The 19,109-nt window shown below is 44.3% G+C and overlaps 1 protein-coding gene across 2 annotated transcripts; it reads right to left on the bottom strand.

Moving 5' to 3' along the window:
- Positions 1-6: 6 nt before the first annotated feature.
- Positions 7-18,503, bottom strand: arhgap45b (Rho GTPase activating protein 45b). 2 transcript variants are annotated; one of them, XM_031868220.1, is made up of 24 exons: positions 17,853-18,503; positions 16,663-16,915; positions 15,885-16,067; positions 12,161-12,304; positions 11,394-11,478; positions 10,128-10,200; positions 8,950-9,025; positions 8,277-8,408; positions 7,485-7,546; positions 7,233-7,343; positions 7,032-7,112; positions 6,755-6,922; positions 6,458-6,595; positions 6,093-6,289; positions 5,118-5,218; positions 4,892-4,966; positions 4,612-4,713; positions 4,288-4,451; positions 3,994-4,182; positions 3,766-3,903; positions 3,257-3,528; positions 2,946-3,174; positions 1,560-1,665; positions 7-535 (listed from the first exon to the last, which is right to left on the bottom strand). In XM_031868220.1, the coding sequence occupies exons 1-24, from the start codon at positions 18,147-18,149 to the stop codon at positions 84-86; spliced, it is 3,828 nt and encodes a 1,275-aa protein (XP_031724080.1). In that variant the 5' UTR covers positions 18,150-18,503; the 3' UTR covers positions 7-83. The 2 variants fall into 2 exon arrangements, with proteins under 2 accessions (XP_031724080.1, XP_031724081.1); XM_031868221.1 differs by lacking the exon at positions 17,853-18,503 and adding an exon at positions 17,387-17,842.
- Between the last annotated feature and the right edge of the window lie 606 nt (positions 18,504-19,109).

Genomic DNA, 19,109 nt, shown 5'->3' with positions numbered 1-19,109 from the left:
TCAATAATCCCTTCATTCAACTCAAACTAACAGACTTCACACACACACACACACACACACACACAATGGTTTCGATCATGAAATCAGACAAACTCAGGCTCACTGTCCCGGTTTCTGGTCAGGGGTAGTTTCTTTTGACACAGACGTGCCAATGGAAACCCCGACAAGCTCAATATGGGGGACAATGGGTAGTTGTTGTTCTGGTTCACGTTGAGCTCGGCCAGAGAGGCACTCAGGTCCTGCTCTGCCGCCGTCTCTTCATCTGGTGGCCCGCTGTCCGGCAGCGCAGGGGGCTCCGCTACAGCGTGGCCCTGATCTGCATCCTGTTCCGGGTCGGTTTGGGTCGCAGACTGGCTGGACAGGTCCAGACTGTCCCCGTAGCTCAGCTGGTCGTCGTCCACGCTCACCTCGCTCTCCTGCTTCACCTCGCTCTCCTGCTTCACCAGGCCGGGGGGGAGCGCAGTCCTCTGGCCGCTTTCGTCCAGCTCCGAGTCGGAGAGCTGCTCACTAGACCCCAGAGACCCCAAAGAACTTCCTAAATGGAGATAGAAGAGTCCAATGGTTGCACAGGGGTAAGATGTTTTTATTGCAGTAAATTACAGATAATTACATTTTTAGAAGCGCTACATTTGTATGACGTCTACTTTTAAAAAGGCACACTGTGCAGGAATTGTCGCTCACTGTTTGTAAACAACGACTAACTGTTTTAGTGCCCCTCTGCCACAACACCAGAGGCTCCTCCCTGACCCGATTATCAGAACACAGCCCAGTGTACCACCTGCAGCGTCACAGGCTGCAGTAAAAGCAACATTCACTCTTGTTTTGGAAAAAGTTTTAGAGCTTCCGCTTGGTGTTTGCCTCTCTATATTTGCATCTTTTCCCGCACCGTGCTCACCATCATCATGGATTTCTGTTGGATGCGTGTTTGCACATGCTTGGGGGGGGAGGGGGTGTTTCACAACCAGCGACAAAATGCTGATGGCAAAATAGAGCTACAAACCTTCTCGGTTGGTTGCATCTTTTTTTTTTGGAAAAAGCAATCGATGCATACCCCGCTTGCATCGTCAGTGGTGTCTGAGTTGGAACCTCGCGTTGTCTCTCCATCCCCATCAGCCGCCTCCTCTCTCCTCATTTTACTTTTGTAAATAATCAGCTACAGGCCGCGTCATTGTCAGAACACGTTAACAGCTAAATGGAGGGTTTTGTAAAGTTCTACGCACTTTCTGAAGGGCACCTCTGTTTATGATCACCATGAATTTGCATGATTGTGTCCACGAGAAATTTTAACACACGCAACAAAATTTGGTCGCAGTCTGGTTCCCTGTCATAGATGGTCATAAATGGTGATTGAGGGACTATTTTTGAATGAATCTACATTATTTTAGTGAAATCGTTCATAGCATACCTTTAAATACCATGAAGTCAATGGGAGCGAGAAGAGCATGAGTGAACTTCTTTTTAATTCCACTCTTTGAGGGGAAGTTCGATCATTTTCAACAGTATTATACAACCTAGGCTTTATTAAAAAAAAAAAAAAAAAAAAAAACACAAAAACGTACCACATCCCTCCTCCATCTTGTCAGATTCGGGTTTATTTGGCTCCTCGCTGCCTCCATCCTCTTCTGCATCAGCAGAGCTCACAATCTTGTCATCTGCAATACTTTCCTGAACCAGGAGGGGGAAATGAAGAGATTGTTATCAAGAAAAACAATCTGAGCTTTGACCTTTTTTTTTTTTTTCAGATCAGAGACCTTATATCAAAACATGCAAATCAGGAGGGAAAAGCTGTATTCCAATGAATCGCAACTGTAGGTCATAACTGTGCTGATGTTTTAGTTTATTATATATTTGCCTCTTGACAGCAACAGGAAGAGGTACACCAGGTTTTGTTCATGCTTATGAATTATTGGCAGCTTCTCAGTAAGACCATCTTTCATTCGTTAGAGTAAAACAGGTTTCCACTTCTCTGCGGTAAACCAACATTTCACAAATGACTCCTAAGGGTTCAAGTTCTCTTCTGTAAATATCTTATTCAAAATAAATATTAATTAAGATCTTTTTACTAGCAAACTCACACCCTAAAAAAAATACACTAAATTGTATTATTAATATATTTTATTTGTAACTAGCTGCTGTGGGAGGTTAGGATCCTTTCTGGTGGGTGCCGTCACACAGGGACCCATTCATTTTAATGAAAAGCTACAATGCAAATGTGAAATGACCAAATATTTGGCTGTGGCGTCAAATCCACAGGACCATAAATCAGGTCGTCACATCTAACGCCCATTTATTTATTGCCTTCAAATTTCATATAAAAAGGCCGACAACACCCCCGAAAGGCTCAGCGGTGTATTTCAGTGTCCAAAAAACTAAAAAGGTCATAGTTACAACCTGTATAACTAAATCTCAACCTTGTGCATCGCACCAGGGACATTTTTTTTCTTTTTAACTTTTCCATAATTTTGCCTTTGTTAATGGCATACTTCTTATTTTGACGGTTCAATCTTAGCTCCGATAAGAGGAAATTTAATAAACAGTGTCGTCAAAATAGAGACACTCAGACCCTCCAGGACCAAAATGTTCCTGTTGAAACCCATTAAAACTTTTGTTTCCCCCACAGCCAGTACAGCATTATATTCCAACAGCCGTTAAGGGTTTCAACTATCGGCATCGCAGTCAAAAATCAATGTTGTTGCTAATCATTGAATAACCCAGACTGTGAATTCCCTCTTCAGCATTTAGCATACAGAAAATAATTCTTAGTTTTTTTCTTTTGAACAGTGGCGTTATGTAAACAAGCTGGCATTTAAAGGGTTGAAATTCTGAAAATGAATGAATACATTTTTGTAACGATCAGGACTGAAGTTGTTTGAAAAACTTCAATTCAGTGAAAGTGGAAAATAACATTTGATATATAATTATTTTATAACTGTTCCCATCCATACCTGCTGCGAAGCAGTGCGAGAGGTTTTGTGGGTCCGAGAGGTTTTGGACTGGAAGATGGAGGAGTAGAAGACAATGAGGGACTCCACGATGCGGGCCTGGTGGGGGTAATCGACCAGAGAGGACAGGGATATCGTGGCCCCGGTCGGACGGGGACGCATCAGGGAGGGACCAAACACAATACCCAGGTTACTGGGACTCATCTTGTTGTCTTCCTCTAGCTCTGCAATCCTGGAGGCACGAAGAGAGAATAAATAAAGGAGCCTGGAGATTTATCTTCCTCATTTTAATTGTTTTTTTTATAATTGCTGACCTCCGGAGGTGGCGGATTATGTAGCGCAGCGTAGTGATGTTAGCCTTTGGCAACTCCTTCAGAAGCTCCTTCAGCTTGTGCACCAGGACCAGGACCTCTGGGTCGGTGTCGGGGCCCAGATCCACCAGCTCCGGCCCCTTGCCCCCCATTGGGTTGATACTGTTCGACTCGGCCTCATCTCCCTCTGGCGTCTCTGCTTCACCCTGCAGACTCTCCTTCGCCAAACCCATCAGACTGTTGTACAGGCGGAACAGCATGATGGGCTCTGGAAGCTGGGGGGGGGGGGGTTGAAGGATACAAGGAGTGTTAGAGGGGCTGAATTATGAACGAAGTACAAAGTATGGAGGAGCAAGAGAGGCGTGCAAATGACTACAGACGTTATATATAACCAGATAAGTAAAGAGGTCCAGTGAGCGCTTTCTTCAGGTAAAATAAAAGGCAATTTCTACAAAAAAAATGTTAATCAATTCTACACACAAGCATACTGCGTTTTACTCTTGCGTGTGCACCTGTCTGAGGTAAAGCTTGAGGACGTTGCTGATGTCATGCGGTGAACACTGGGACAGCTCCACCAGCTCCTTGCCGTTCTCAAAGGCCTGACACAGCTTCTCCACACGCGTCTTCACCCCGTTCACCCGGTAGATGCCCTGCAAGGAGGAGGCGGACAGTTTAAAATAGACCCTTCCAAGACGTCCAGCAGTGCTAACTTTTAACAAAAACAACATTCACTTTCTCACCTTCATCTTGAGCGCCCGTCTCTCTATCTCGGAGATGCACTTGGTGATGATGAAGGGGATGCCGTCACTGGCGTCGCTGGCCACCTGAGAGAAGTCCCTGCCGAACAGCTGCAGACGACCCTGCAGCTTCTTGTGGCCGCACTGGATGGCCAGAGTCTCCAGGCAGCGCTTGTGACACGCCAGGAAACACTGCGAGGACGGAGAAGAACGCGTTGACCTCACGAACATCAGTGAGGTGCTTTGAGAGCCGCGTGTTCGTATCCCGAGTCGGACACGAGATGAAGGGAGACTCACCTCCTCGCACTCGGCCCCCTGGAAGTAAACGTAGCTGTCGCATTCGCGGCACTTGGAAGGAGTCCGTAGCTTCCTCAGTCGGTGGGTCTGCGACGCTTTGGACAGGCCGATGTTACGGAAAGGTCTGGTGGACACCACCACATCGGGATCCATGCCGTTCATGTCTGAAGACAAAGACCCACATCATACAGGAAACCCACAGCCAGCAATTTGAAGAACAATGAAGATGATGTGTCTCAAGATGATGCGTGGTTTTTTTCCTCTCAGTCTAGTCATGTTATTTAAATGTCACATCAAACGGTGATTACAATCTGTAAATCTTACTTGGAGCTTCAAATGAGGTCACATTCCCGTCTTTCTCATCTGCGTCCTCATTGGACGACATTGTTCCAGTGGACAACGTGCGAGCCATTTTACTGATGTCACCTAGATTAAAAATACAGTTTAAATACTCGCATATGAATAAAGACAATCACACACATACTGTGTGCCTTTCAGTGGGAAAAAACAAAACAACTAAAGCTTTATTATGATTATTTATGAATGAGATATTCTGGTGCACGTTCTTGTGAATCCGTTTCAACAACACTAGGTTTTCACTCACTTGTGCTGGCAGTAGGAGACTCTAGGCCAACGCTGTCATCGCTCACCGTTGAACCCCACGACTTGTGGCCCTGCCCTGGGGATGACAAAGGGACAAGACTTAAAAATCACTTTCTTAACACGGTTTTCTTTTAAATATTTACTCTTGGAATACGGAATGCAATGAACCAAGAACTCATCAACAGGCTGGAGTTTCTGTAACATCTGCAGCAGCAGGCGTCACTTACTCTTGCGCTGAGCCTCTGTGTCTCTGTTGTCTCCAGATGCTGCTTCTGTCTGGCTCGTCTGCTCTGTGTTGAAACTGTCGTTCCTCAGTCTGTGGCCGTGGCTGCGATGTGGAATTAGAGGGCAATTTGTTTTAATTATTATTTTGAAATCTTTTTGGTGAATACACGTTAGAGAGTTAGATGAGAAGATTAATACAACTCTCTTGTCTGGTCACTAAAAAGGAAGCTACAGCAGTTTCCAGTTGTTGTGCTAAGCTAACTGGCTACAGGCTGTAGCTTTATGTTCATGTCTTCTCATCTAAATGTCATCACAAAAGCGTATGAGAATATACAGCAACAGGTTTTTTTTTTTTTTTTACGAGGCATAATATCCAACAATTTCCTAAAACAGAGACAAAAATATTCTCTCCCAATCATCACTGATCACAAAGAGAGCGGACACGCTACAGTAGGACGAAGGCTGCCTCGGCTGCATTCATTCAAAATCCTGCACCTTCCTTGCTGGTCTGCCGCTGCCTCGATCATTACATTTGTGTTATTGTGTCTTTGGTGTTTTAAAAAGGGTTAGTGTGGATTCAACAAAGTTACATAATAACATAAACAGACCAACGGTAGACCAGCAACATCGTGTTGTGCAAGTTAAAATGACTGTTTTTGTTAATGGAGGCTTTGAAGACAGCTGGATAGAACTGCTTCAGGTCCCGCTGGAAACAGCTGTCTGATGGCAAGGTAAAGCGATGAAAATATTCTGATTCTGATTTAGAATTTGTTTCTGCTGCCTCCGGTCCCCAGCAGTACATTGCTTTGCTGCTGTGCTGGTACTCTTGTCTGTTTCTCCAAACTGTGGGCGTGCAGAACATCTTTTGTGGGTAACACACCGACTGTAGACCTCATACAACCCAACATCAAAAACTGTCCCTTTAAAAGGTTGCAATTGAAAACCTGGATAGTTGTGGCTGGGACTGAAGCTCTTACTGTGACGATGAGCTGGAGGGACAGTAGTTCTCAAATGTGTAGTGAACAGTCGGCTGCTCTGGCAGCTGCAGGTCTCGCACGTGGGCCGCGTACTGCTGGCCTGGGTCATACAGCTTACTGTTCTCACACAGAGTCTGATAGTGGACCGGCAAGGCTACCGTCTGCATGTGCATGAGCTGGTAGTACGAGATGGTCGCCTGGTGGAGGAAAGAGGTACAACAAAAAGGATCAGGACAGAGTTTCTATTTGTCTTCTTGGATCACTGCTTTAACTCTAATGTGAGTATAGAATACGGAGCAATACAGGCAAAAAAAAAAAAGAAGGTAAGAAGCTGACACCAGGAGTGTGTGTGTGTTTGTTCTGACCGAGCGGAGGGTCTGGTCGCTCTGTTTGATGACGTCCTGCAGTTGTCTCAGCACTGTGACCTTTGTGTGCTCCAGCTCCAGCTGCTGAGTGGTGGCATCTGCTATACACGTCCGGTAGGTGGCCTCCGCCTCGTCTGACTGCGCACACAAACGCACGCATAACGTCTTTAAATTTGCAACTTACTTCCAGTGTTTTTCTGTGGCAGCCAGATTAAACATAACCACACTTTTTTACTTCACAGTGATAACGCTCTGAAACAACAGACATAGCGATAAAATAAAGTTATTGCTAAGAACCTTGTTGCGAGCCTCTTCCTCCACTCTTTTCTTCTTCTCCACAGACTTGGCTGTAGATCCTCCTCCCTCCTCCTCAGCTCGACAGGCTGCTGTTTTGGCCTTTTCGTACTCCTCGCAGCGGACCATGTAGACTTGCTTGGCTTTCCGCAGGTTCACCTCACACTCCATCTGAAAGGCAAGTCATTGTTGGCCCTTATAATTCCTTATTGCTACTTTGAGATGAATAAACAGTCTCACTGCAAACGCTTGCTCACGTGTACAAAGTAAGAGGTCGTACCAGTTTTCTCTTGGCTCGAATCCAGTGCTCCTTGATCTCCTTCCGTCTCTTTTCATGCTCCTGCTTACGCTGCATCAGCGGCTGCACAGAAAAACACAGATTGACACCATGTGGATGGAGAAGATGAGCATGCATGAGTGACCGTCACACACACGACTAACAGAGGTTGTTCACGTTGCAACAAACTTTGGTTGAGTTTACCTGGATGAAGGTCTGGGTGTGCAGGGTGGTATTGGCCTGCTGCAGACCCACACTCTGCTCCTGGTCCTGATCCAGAGCCACAGAGTAGATGGAGAAGAGGGGCATGTGGGGCTGGAGGGAGCCAAGACCGACACGGAAAGAGAAGGTTTGATATCCAACACAAACAGAGAGACGGAATGCCGTATCGCTTTACATTTATCCAAGTTGTTAACTAGTGAGAGATATTCAGAGGTGGAATAAATGGAGGCTTACGTGTGTTATGCTGTGTTTGCAGGACTGGTACAATCTCTGGAGGCCTTTGGAAAACTCAGTCTCTGGTCAAATAGAAGAAAAGAGGACACTGTGTTAGCAGAGTGTTTCTTCAGTGGTTCATATAACAGGGCTACAACTATAGAGTGCTGCAGGGATGAGTCCCAAAATCAGAACATTTGTGTAGATTATCTTGCCGAGTAAAACATGCAAGTATCATAAACGTTTCTTTGCCATCAGTTTGTTTTCTGCAATATTTCAAAATCCAATGGAAAAAGCTTTTTGTCGAGGAAACCAGTGCGATGCTAACTTCCGGGTTGGCTGACAAAAATACGTCATTCTTGCAGCAGCAATTAGCTTAAATCACTGTTTAATCATAATCATCATTATAATTAATCATTTATCTTAAAAAATGCCAAGAAAATTACAAATAATCACAATTTGCTGGAGCTCCAACCTGTGTTATTCTCATCTTCTGTCACATAACCTTAGCTCATAACATAAAAAAAGATTTAACAAGCTATAATCAAGTCTTTATTAATGCATTAATAATATAATCAATTATGTTTTTGCATTTAATATTTAACCTTCATTTACTAAGATATGGGATATAGTCCAATTGAGATCATGAATTTATGTTATAGGTTTCACCACATAAAAACAGATAGAGTAAAAAGCTCCATAAAAACAAAATAAATCACTTAAAAAGAGACAAAAGTCTTAAAACAAACCATCAAATTGCATCAAAGGATATGATGGCCAATAATAAACTGAGCCTCTGACACTCCCACTCACCCAGTGAGGTCCTCTTCTCCACGTAGCTCATCAGGTCCTTCATGTACTTGGAAATGGTTTTGGCGTAGAGCAGAGCGGAGTCCACCCCTCCCTCGCTGTTCTGGAGGATGACATCCACTTCCTCGGCTCTGCCTACGCATCGACACACAAACACAGGTCACTGCACAGGAACAAGCACAGCCTGCTGCTGCGACAACATTCAACTGTTTTTTAATGATTAGGATTTGTGGGAGGCAGAAAAAAAACCGTTTCCGAGTTATGATCTCAGACATCCTGTGTTGTATTTTGGCGAAGACGACTTGTCGCCTCTGTGATCAAAACTGGAAATTTGAAATATGGTTGGAAACATTTTTCTTTAGATTTTCTGTCATAAAAAGTGATTTTTCTGCAGCTGAGCTGGCCCTCCTGCTGTGAAACACATCGGTGTACCACAGTCTTTACGCCAGCAGGGGGAGACCTCCCAGACAGTGTGTGGAACAACATGTGAAAGTTTTCGTGAACTGAATAAAGGTTGGATCACCACTTCCTACTTTAAACAGATAACAAGGTACAACACAAACATGTAAAAACAACAAAAGGGGAAGTGACTGGAGGGACAGAGGTGTAGAAGTGTCACAGATATCAGCCATGAGGGACAGAGACGTGCGAGTGGAGGAGCAGCTGATCGGCCTACCCATGTCCTGCAGATCGCTCCTGAACTGTCCCCCGTCTGCGCCGTGTCCCGCTGCAGCGTACAAGTTCTCCATCGACTACACAGCACAAAGATGAGTCATTACTGACAGACACACATCGGGGCTCGTCATCCACTGAGGGATGTTTTTTTTTTTTTTACACCATCAAGTGGAAAGTTGGGAGTGGAAATCACCTTACGTACAGTCGGTGGTAGTTCTTTCTGCCGAATTGGTGCCACATGCACACTCATCTTTTTTTCCAGCTGTGAATCCACTAACACACGTTTAACTATTCTAAATGTTTGCTTTCACAAGGTTTCTGAATGGTTGCATATGAAAAGAGTAACAGGACTGAGCATGAAAACACCTAGCACCTTTGAGTGGTTCACCAAAAACTATAAAACATAATAAACAAATGTAGGTAACACGACTGTACGTTGAGATTGACCCCACTCTTTATTTTTGATCATATGACAGAGTGAGAAAACCTTGAAATACGTTTCGTCCACACTGAAGCTGCTCTGACAAAGTACGCACTGCTGCAGTAATAGAAACACAATTGGGACTTACTACCTCGACAAAACATTGCACCGTGAACTTGTCCATATAGTATATCCACTGCGCAGAGGATTGTGGGTAAGAATAGCAAGAAAAACGTATTGCAACGTATAGCGGATACAGTAGGACATCCTGGTATTACTGCATCTGACACGCTAAATATCTTTCTTGCATACTAAATAGTATGGTGGTATTAGTATTGGAACACACTGACAATTTCAGTCTTCCGGAGACTCAAATGAATCTACTTCCTGTTGATCACGTAACACGTGGTACACCCCAAATGTTTAGGGGGGGGGGGGGGGGTCAGGGCGATGGGACTAAGTGAACAACTGATGACATGACTAAAATGTGTATTTCCGAAGAAAAACATGCATTTTATGTCCAAATTGTACATAGACTTGTGATGGATTCTAATGATTATATTATACCGTTATATAAAGTGGGGACGGGCTTCAATCTTTAGGTTTTACATGTTTTTATTTGTATCCTGTAAAACCTAAATCTTTATCTTCAACCTGCAGTAAGGACAAAGTGCAGGACACTTTCTTTGATAATAAAAGGTATTATATTATTTCCAGTATATTTGTGTGTGTATTAAGTAGCTCTGTATTAAACTCACCCTGCTCTTCTCAGTGGGCAGCAGAGAGAGCAGCGTGCTGCTGTCCACCTCTCCCATCAGCAGCTCAGACACACTGAGGAGACACACAACACAGACAGCTTTACATTGGGCAACATCAGGTATTAATAGATGTAAATATAATATGGATGTGAGGAGAGGTCACGGTGGAAAAGAATGAGGCAGTAATAATCATCCCTTTGTGTGTGAAAAATGACTGAAAATGGCAGATTACAAAAAAAAGAGGAAGGGGCCCTCATGGAAAGTCTCCACATGTACTGCAGGAGGGAAGTGATCAAACACGTTCAATGTGAGTTACTTTCCTCTACCTGGGATTATCTTACTCGCCAACGTTCATTCTTTATGTCAAAGAACTCATTTTCTTTCAGAATCAGAATAAAAACATGTACAATATCTCTGAATTAAAACGAGAGCAACTATTAGATGTAGTAGTTTGGTGCAGAAATAAATTAAACATAACAGATCCCTCATCCACTCCAAATCCTTTTGACATCTTTCATTTAATTATTTAGACTAAACAACAACAAAAAGTGGCGTCTCCATCTTGATGTTTTTCTGTTCATGACACGAAAATGAGTTGAACAGAGGAAGAGCGGAGGAGAGAATGAGGAAACAGACACATCAGGCAGATTTCAACCGTCTCTACCAGCTCACTTCCTCCTGAAGCTCTGTGACAGATGTCTGAACCCTGAAATGGCACAGACTAACATGTGATAAACTGTTGGTGCGCTCCAACTACACACAACAAAATGACACATCTCTCTACTCTGGGTTCACTTTTATTTATCATATTATTTTGAAAAAAAAAACAACAGATTTTAAGATTTCACAGTTGCCACGTTTAATGTGTTTGGTCTCGATTCCCCTAGAAGAACATTCTAGTGACTCGTTATCCCGTCTGTCTGTAGCTATCTGCCAGGTTGTCAACAGCAAGTTCTAGTTTTGGTTGTGTGTCATACGCTAGAAGAAAAAAGAACCACTTCCTGTTTTCGGCTCAGCCTCATGCAAATGTGTCACCAGCGCTGCACTTTTCACTCCAAATTCCCAACAGACTTGGTACGCAATGAAAGACACACACACACCATCGTCTCCTCTGTCCGAGGTTAGGAGCACACCTGGTTAGAAACACTTCCTTTGTCATTGAAGGTCTTTGGTGAAGGGACAATAACGATGTCATACTACTTAGGGATTAAAACGGTTGTGATTTGATCATCAGACATGTTGTGTGAAGGTGCATCAGATACTCACTTGCTGCTAAATGCAACTGCAATGGTTTCAATTGCCTTCTCAAAGTCATTTTTATCCGCCTCGTTACAAGCTTCATAGTGGAAACCTGAAAAAAAAAAAAATCACAACCATGCATGCGCTCAGGTTTCAGTTGTGGTTTGAAATGCACTTCTGGACAAATGAACTCAGTCACCTGCACATCAAACTATATGATGAACAAAAGAAGTTATCTCAAACAAACGAGATGTGTAAATATTGTATTTTAAATATCATCTTTTTCCACTAAACCTCAGTTCATGGCTGAAGCAGATTCTTCAACCTTTTTTAACTTTATTTATTTTTGTTAATACAACTTTGACGATCCACTGACCTTCCCATGATAACATTCAGACGGTATAATACTTAAATTATGCAGGGAAAAAAGTAAATAAATATAAAGCATGCAAAATAATACAGTAAAAAAAATGAATAAGGTCATTAACATGCATAGAAACACCACAGGAGGGAAGCAGTAAAATGTGAACACAAAGACAAATAAGTTGTCTTTTATTTCTAACGCTCCTAATTACATAAATATAGACCGAAGACTTTATTCATTCATAAAGTTATCAGAGCCTAAAGCATCAACCCGGCAAAGGAAAGGTTAGCGTGTCATAACGACAATAAAATACAACATAACCTTGTTGGTTTACTGTCGATTAAAGTTGTGAGTTTGTGTCATCACACCAAATAAGGCGGGTCTGATGGTTGTGAGGATTTGTAGTTTCAGAGAGCGAATCCTGACTCACCTTTGACTTTGGATATGAGCTTGCCGGCAGCAGTGAGGATCTCCACGGTGTTGAGCAGAGGGTAGGTGTTGATGACCTGACGCAGCACCCGCAGGACCTCCCCCAGGCACTCGTGAGCCACGGGCCGCTGTCTCTCCCTCTTACCTGGACGAGAGGGAGGAAGGAGAAAGGTGCGGATTGGAGACGGTGAGAGGAGCAACAACAGTAACGCAGTGATATCTCAACGGGCTGTAAAAGACCACATCCCGGCTTTATCACATAAACTAGGAGGCATTTACACTTTAAATTGGGTGCAAACTATTTTTTAGTTCAGCACAGTCTGAAAATTTTATTTCAGAGACCGTTAGCTTCATCATCATTTTACAGACAGGGATCGAGTCATGATCCTCAGATGTCAGAGCCGAGGCGGAGCCAGACGTCGTGAGCCCCTATGGTTGATAAAACACAGTGCATTAATGGGGGCCCTTCAAATGGACAGAATGTGACATGCAGTGCCATATAAGCTGCAATACAGGATAGAAAACGTGCATGCTGATGCTACACCTCTCAGACAGGCCGAGTCCGCCACTGCTTGAAAGCTAGCTCAAACCTAGATGGGGGTCCGGGGGATTTTTAATTACATAACATAGGTAGGGTAGGGATTTAGGATAAAGAGCATTAATAATCTTGAAACCTATTTTGTGACACTATGCTGGTAGAGTTCACAGAATAAAGGTCTAGCTGACCGAGACACTGAGGGGAAATTACACAAAGACATTTTGGGTGATACCCTTTTTCTTGATCCTGCCAGGGAAACCAGCCGAGACAAGTCGTGTTCAGTTTTTGCGTGAATTAAACAAAAGATATACAACGTGTTAGTGAGCGTCAGATGCGACACATTTTGTTACCTTTAGACAGAGCCAGGCTAGCTGTGTCCCCTCGTTTCCAGTGTTTATGCTAAGCTAAGAGGCTACCGGCTTTATATTCACCACACAAATATGAGACTGGCATCGATCTTCTCATCTTTACTCGCTGCAAGAAAGCAAATAAATGTCGACGAGTGTTCCTTTAAGTCAGTGTTTCAATCGTTTCTGCGTAGCAGATGGAGACGGCAGGGAGACGGACAGTCTGAGCACAAACAGTAAGGTCAGTGATAACGGGCGAACAGGTCCAGAGTGCCAGACAGGTCAAAGCTGCTCTGCTTTGATGCCACTAGTGACACATTTGCAGCCTGCATCCTCATTTCCTCCCAACAAACACAGTCTAGTTTCGTTAACTTATTTTTCTGTCTAATGTTGCAACCTCATACTCTTCTGTGCACCCCTTTTTTTCTAGAATGGAGGCAGCTCGGCCAGAGGGCAGCCGATCCTCCGTCCTCCCACAAAAAGTGTGTCAGAGTGTCTGAGCTGCAGCAGAGACAATAAGAACACAGTGACCTGAACATCACGCTGGAGGGGGATGTGGTCATCTCTATTGTTGTGCAAGATTAGAAACGAATTACGGTGCGCAACATCTGCTTTCTGCGGTTCACGAAAAACAAAATCTCTTTCCCCTCGACTCGGTTGGTTTGATGTTAAAAGAAATTAAAAAAAAGTGAGAGCTAGCAGCCACTCCAGATTAAGTGGCACGTTGGATCACAGAGGGGAGGACACGAGGCCAACACTCCGATTGTGCTGCTGGTTAAAGGGCGAGGAGGAGGAGTCATGTCACGGCCATGCAGCCAGCCTATCGGAGGAGGAAGTGTGGACGAGGCCCTTCTGTCGGAGGCTATCCATCATGGCTTCCTGTTTAGAAAGCGCTCTCTGGGTGGAGAACAAGACGGAACAGAGCCAGATAACGGCAGACAGAAGGACGCGCAAACAAAACTCGTTCCGTTTCATCTCAACCATAGAACCTTTCCCAACCGTAAAGACGTCAAACTTTATTTGTTTCAGCAGGTCGAGTCGACTCGGAGGTGGTTGCATTTAACTCCAAGGAGGAAAGGTTTAGATGTTTTGCCATTTTTAAGCCTGTGTGAGTGTGTGTGAGGCTGCAGTAAACAAGAAGCCGGCTTCCTGCTGGAGACAAGAGTGCGGTCGAGTCTGTAGGCGCAGCGGAAACGCAACCCTTCACTTGGAGAGAGGATGCTCACAGAAACTTGTTCACTTGCTTGTGCAAGGTGGCTCCTCCCTTGTTCTCCCTCCTCCTCCCCCACACATGTCGGTGAACCCAACTGATGCAACATTGCCAAAAACCTTTTGTGGACACTTCATGTTCTCTTTGTGTGTGTGTCAAAAGGGACTGGAGCTTGAAACGCAAAAGGGGAAGAGGCCAAACTGTATTGTTCCATCTAAATTCACATGAACACAACACACAACACACTGGCCCTGTTCACACCTGGAGTGGACGGCTCAGAGTGCGTCAGATCACACCTGGCTTCAGAATGAGTCTCCAGGACCACTTGTGACCAAATCTCACTTCGCTGCTCTTTATGCAAATAATCACGTCCATCTTTCTCTGATGGCAAAGACCAAATGCAATGTGCTGGGTTGGTTTTTTTAGCCGGCGTGAGGCGACGATGCACTTCCTGTGCCAAGTCTGCCGGAAATTAAAAGAAGAAGAAATGACAACGACACAGACCGGGTCTATTTGTTGGCGTGTGCCAGGCGAACCAATTAACAAAAGATGTTTGAAGCACTCGTAATGAATCTCTATGGACTTCTCTAAATTTCCAGATGTCGTGGACAAAGCCAGGTAAACTGATTTGAGAACCAAGTGGAGAAAAAGGAGGAACAAACGGAGAGCGGCGGCTATGAATTCTTATTTTCTGTATTTATCAGGGACACATGATATGTTGTCAAACGTCTCCCTGACCACCTCATGAAGTGGCGTGAGTGATCGAATCGCAACGTGTCTTGGTGGTCGTTTACACTTTTATTTAGCGCTGTCCACTCTTTTTCCTCTCTTTAGTTTTGTGTTCGCAGCAAACGGAGCATTTGGCTCGAACCCAAAACAACCAATCAAACCCGTTTCTGTGCCTTTTGGCAAACACGTACCAGCTGACAAGACAGACAGGAGCCGAACTCATACTGATGGTAAATATTTGAGACCTTCTGAATCAAACATGAGGTCAATGACTGCTGGAAGATTTTAAGAGACACTACAGGTGAATAGGGTGAAATGTTGACGAACAAATAGCCTCATGAAACTTCCCTAGTTGATTACCAAAACTTATATAAATATTTTTTTCATTACAATATTTCTACAAATGTATGTTTCAATGTGCAAATGAGGCATTATTATGGTAAATCTCCATGTTTTTAGGAATGAAATATTGCATAAATCAGGCTCTGAATGATATATGAACAAACACCTCTGTAGAAACCTTCAGAATATAGAGAGGAAAGAAACTGGAAAGTTTGGTGTTTGTAAGAGCTGCTGAAGTGGAAATTTCTGGCTCAGAGTCAGAGAAAAAAAAGCTCATTTAGGGAAATAAAATGTTTTAGTTATTAGTTTTCTGAAATGTTATGTTTAAATATACAAATGAGGCATTGACTAGTGGTAACTTTTAGTGAATTTAGGAGAAATCTACAGACATAAACAGAGAAAGTACTAAAATAAACACCTAAATGTGTATTTTTGATGTTTTTGCTCCACTTGTCTGAAAGAAGACATGTTATGAAGGCTAAACGGCCCTAAATCTCAAAATTGACCAGAGCATGAAAGCACATTTTCAGCCTCCCCTTAAAAACGTCATCCCGTTTACCTTCAGCCATCACGACATCCTTCAGCTTCTCCACAGCCTCTGCGAAGCGCGCCACGTCCCTCAGCAGGGCCGGGATGTCCTCCACCTCGATGGCGGTGCTCTCTGGACCGTCAGACGGGGTCGTCGGGGTCACGGCCCCTTTGCCCTGGCCTTTAGTGAACACCCACGACTGGAGCGGGAAACCTGAGACGACACACAGAACCACCGTTATATTTAAAATCAGGCAAAAACAACAAACATTTTACAGCGCCAAAATATTTAAAGGAATATTTCGACCACGCTCACGTGTGTCCGTTTAATACTGAACATGGATAAACGTCCTTAGTTTACACCTACCAGCACCTCCAGATCTTAACTTTAACAAGTGTAAAAGCGAGAAGTTGCAGCTTAATATTTCTGGACTGTTTTTGTCAGGAGCCGTAACTTTGCTCCCAGACAAGAAATACTCCGGCACATAACCGCATGGAAAACTGCAAATTTGGCATTTTACACAAGTTAAACAAACCAGATATGACACTTTAGACAGAGAGCTTTAGAAAAGGTTCCCTTTGGAGGATTTTGTTACCTTTGGACGTACCCAGGCTAGCTGTTTCCATTTGTTTCAAGTCTTTATATATAAATAAATTGAATTTGTTCTGGATTCCTTTGCTTGTTAAATTTCAGGTAGGTAGACGGTGCTTTTTTAGTATATTTTGTGCACTGTTCTTGTCCAGAATATTGCTTTCTGCTTCATCTCAGGTGTGTATTTCTGCATGATTCATGATGCCTCGAACCAGACCTGCAGCGCTGGCGTGTCGGCTCAGCGCCGTCGGCCTCCTCAGGGTGGCCACGGGTGACGGGCAGCCCACCCCTTGCATCACCGCCAGCTTGCCGTGCTGGACGCCGGGGGTGCCGGGGCAGGACAGGGAGGGGTCCTGCGCCCCGGCGGATGTTGGGGTGAGAGTTGAAGAGGAGGAGGAAGAGGACCAGGGCGAAGAGGAGAGGCATGCATCGCCTGCATCGTTCCGAGGCTTCTCCTGCAGGATGGATAGCTGAGAGACGCACAGGAAGGAGAAGACAAACAAAAGAAAAAAGAAAAGTCAAGATGATCACATGATTTTCACAGCTCAACCCTGACGGCGTCCGGCATTCACTCGTCCTCTTTCCCTCTGTGGACTCTAAAACACAGCAGCGCTTGTTGTTGGTAAACACACATGTGGAGGCTTTCACAAGATCCTGTGTTACGTTGTGCAACACTTCCTGACTCCGAGCCGCTGTCGGGTGTGGCACACAGAGCAGAGCATAGAAAGGACATTTTCTACAGTTTGGAATAAGAAAAGGGATATTTTTTGCAGAGAAATTACCTTCAAACAGGAAATAAAAAGTCACCGAAAAGTTGTCTATTTTGCATCTTATCTGCCACTTATAGTAGACGTAAATGGGTACAGTTCAGGGCCTGAGAAGTGATTCTCTGGCAACGCACAAACACAAAATGCATACATGCATACACACTCGAGACATACCTGCTTAAGCCATACGTTGTGCTTGTTGGGCAGTATGTCCAGCCTGTCCTTGCCCTTCGCCTCAGCTTTCTTAACTCTCTGACTGGAGGAGTAAGGGTTGTAGCTGCTTTTGCCCACACGTTTCAGCATGCCAACGACCCCCCCCTCTCACAGCTTAGTCCCCAATGTAACTAAAAGCCCCCCTCTTGAAAGTGACACACTGCAGGTATGTGAACAGATGAGTCAGCGTGCACTCACATCTGAACTCTGCATAAAGTTTGTTCCACACAGTTATCACAAAAACTAAACCAAACTTATATCTATAACTTATAGTTGGTATCTATCACCCCTTGTCCGGAGCCCTCTCTGCAGCCTGTCCCCTCCAGCTGAAGGTCATCTGACACACACACACACACACACACACACTAGCAGACTAAGCAGCAGCGCGCGAGACGCACAAGGAAACCAAAAGTGATGCGCTACTCACAGACGGGGCGCTGCTCTGCGGCCCGGGGCTTCCTGCTCGGCTCTTCTTCGAGATGGAGGGCGTCTTGATCAGTTCCCGTTTCTTCCTGGCGAACATCTTCAGCGTACCTTTGCCGTCCATCCCGACTTCTTTGAGTTTTACGCGCAGCCCCCCCACCCACCCCCCGATTCGCCACTTGTGCGCTCTGCCGCCGCTGCTCGCGCTCAGCGGACCGTCCTCGGTGCCATACGCGCCGACGTGCAGCCACGCTAAGTGTCCGTCTGTCTTCCTCCTGTTGCTGCTGCTGCTGTCGCACATCGAGCCGCGCAGACTCACTGGCAGAGAGACAGACAGCTCGCCGCGTGCGCACCCGGCATCCGCTTTGCGCGCGTACGTTTAGTTTCCCTCAACGGAGGATGAGGAGGAGGAGGAGGTGGTGGTGGAGGGACACGTGGGTGATTAAATACGACTTTTAAACTGTGGGGTTTTCTGGAAGATTAATTGCGTTTAAATTACACTCAAGAAACTGTATTCCAGAACTTTAAACTATCTCATTCATTTAAAACTAACTTGAAAGGAGATGTAACTGCGTCCTGACGCAAAACCAAACACAAACAAACAACCAACCGCTGCTTTGTTCAGAGTCACAGTCATCAGTTCATCCTTCACACACGTGTGTCTCCGACATGTGACCTGAAGCTTTTCATGGTGTCCTTCCGCCTCCGCGTGCACCTGCTGCAGACATCAAAATAAAACAAATAAAAGAAAACTGGAGAGATAGATGTTAATAAATGTGTACGGTGGAGAGAAATTAATTAATAACGATTATTGAAGTGTTTGCACCCTCATATTGGTGTGAGCAACATATTCATTTTAAATTTGATTATTTTATAAACATGGAAGATCTTAAAAACAGGATTAAGGACTATTTGAACATAATCTGTTTCTGAATCTCAATGGTAATTCGTTGGTTGCTGCAAGTTGCTGTGTGCAAAAAGACGGTTACTTGTCTCGTTTATGTGACATTTTGTTGTTTTTAACTTTTGGGGGCTATCATGGATAAAGAAAAGTTAAATGTATCTTTTACCTTTTAAAGGCCTTTTCAGATGTTTACAGCTAATACATTTATATGATATTCACAGATATTTTTAAAAGTAAAATCTTTAAATGCTATGAATTCAGTGGGAATAAACAGTAAGTATTCAGCAGTTACGTTTTGGTCTCATCTCTTGAGTGGACTGACACAAACAAATCTATTAAAACTCTGAAGGTGTACTG

Source organism: Anarrhichthys ocellatus, unplaced genomic scaffold (genome assembly GCF_004355925.1).
Source record: "Anarrhichthys ocellatus isolate YVR2014 unplaced genomic scaffold, GSC_Weel_1.0 scaffold42, whole genome shotgun sequence".
NCBI classification, from domain to species: domain Eukaryota; kingdom Metazoa; phylum Chordata; class Actinopteri; order Perciformes; family Anarhichadidae; genus Anarrhichthys; species Anarrhichthys ocellatus.
This window is presented reverse-complemented; position numbering and strand designations above follow the sequence as displayed.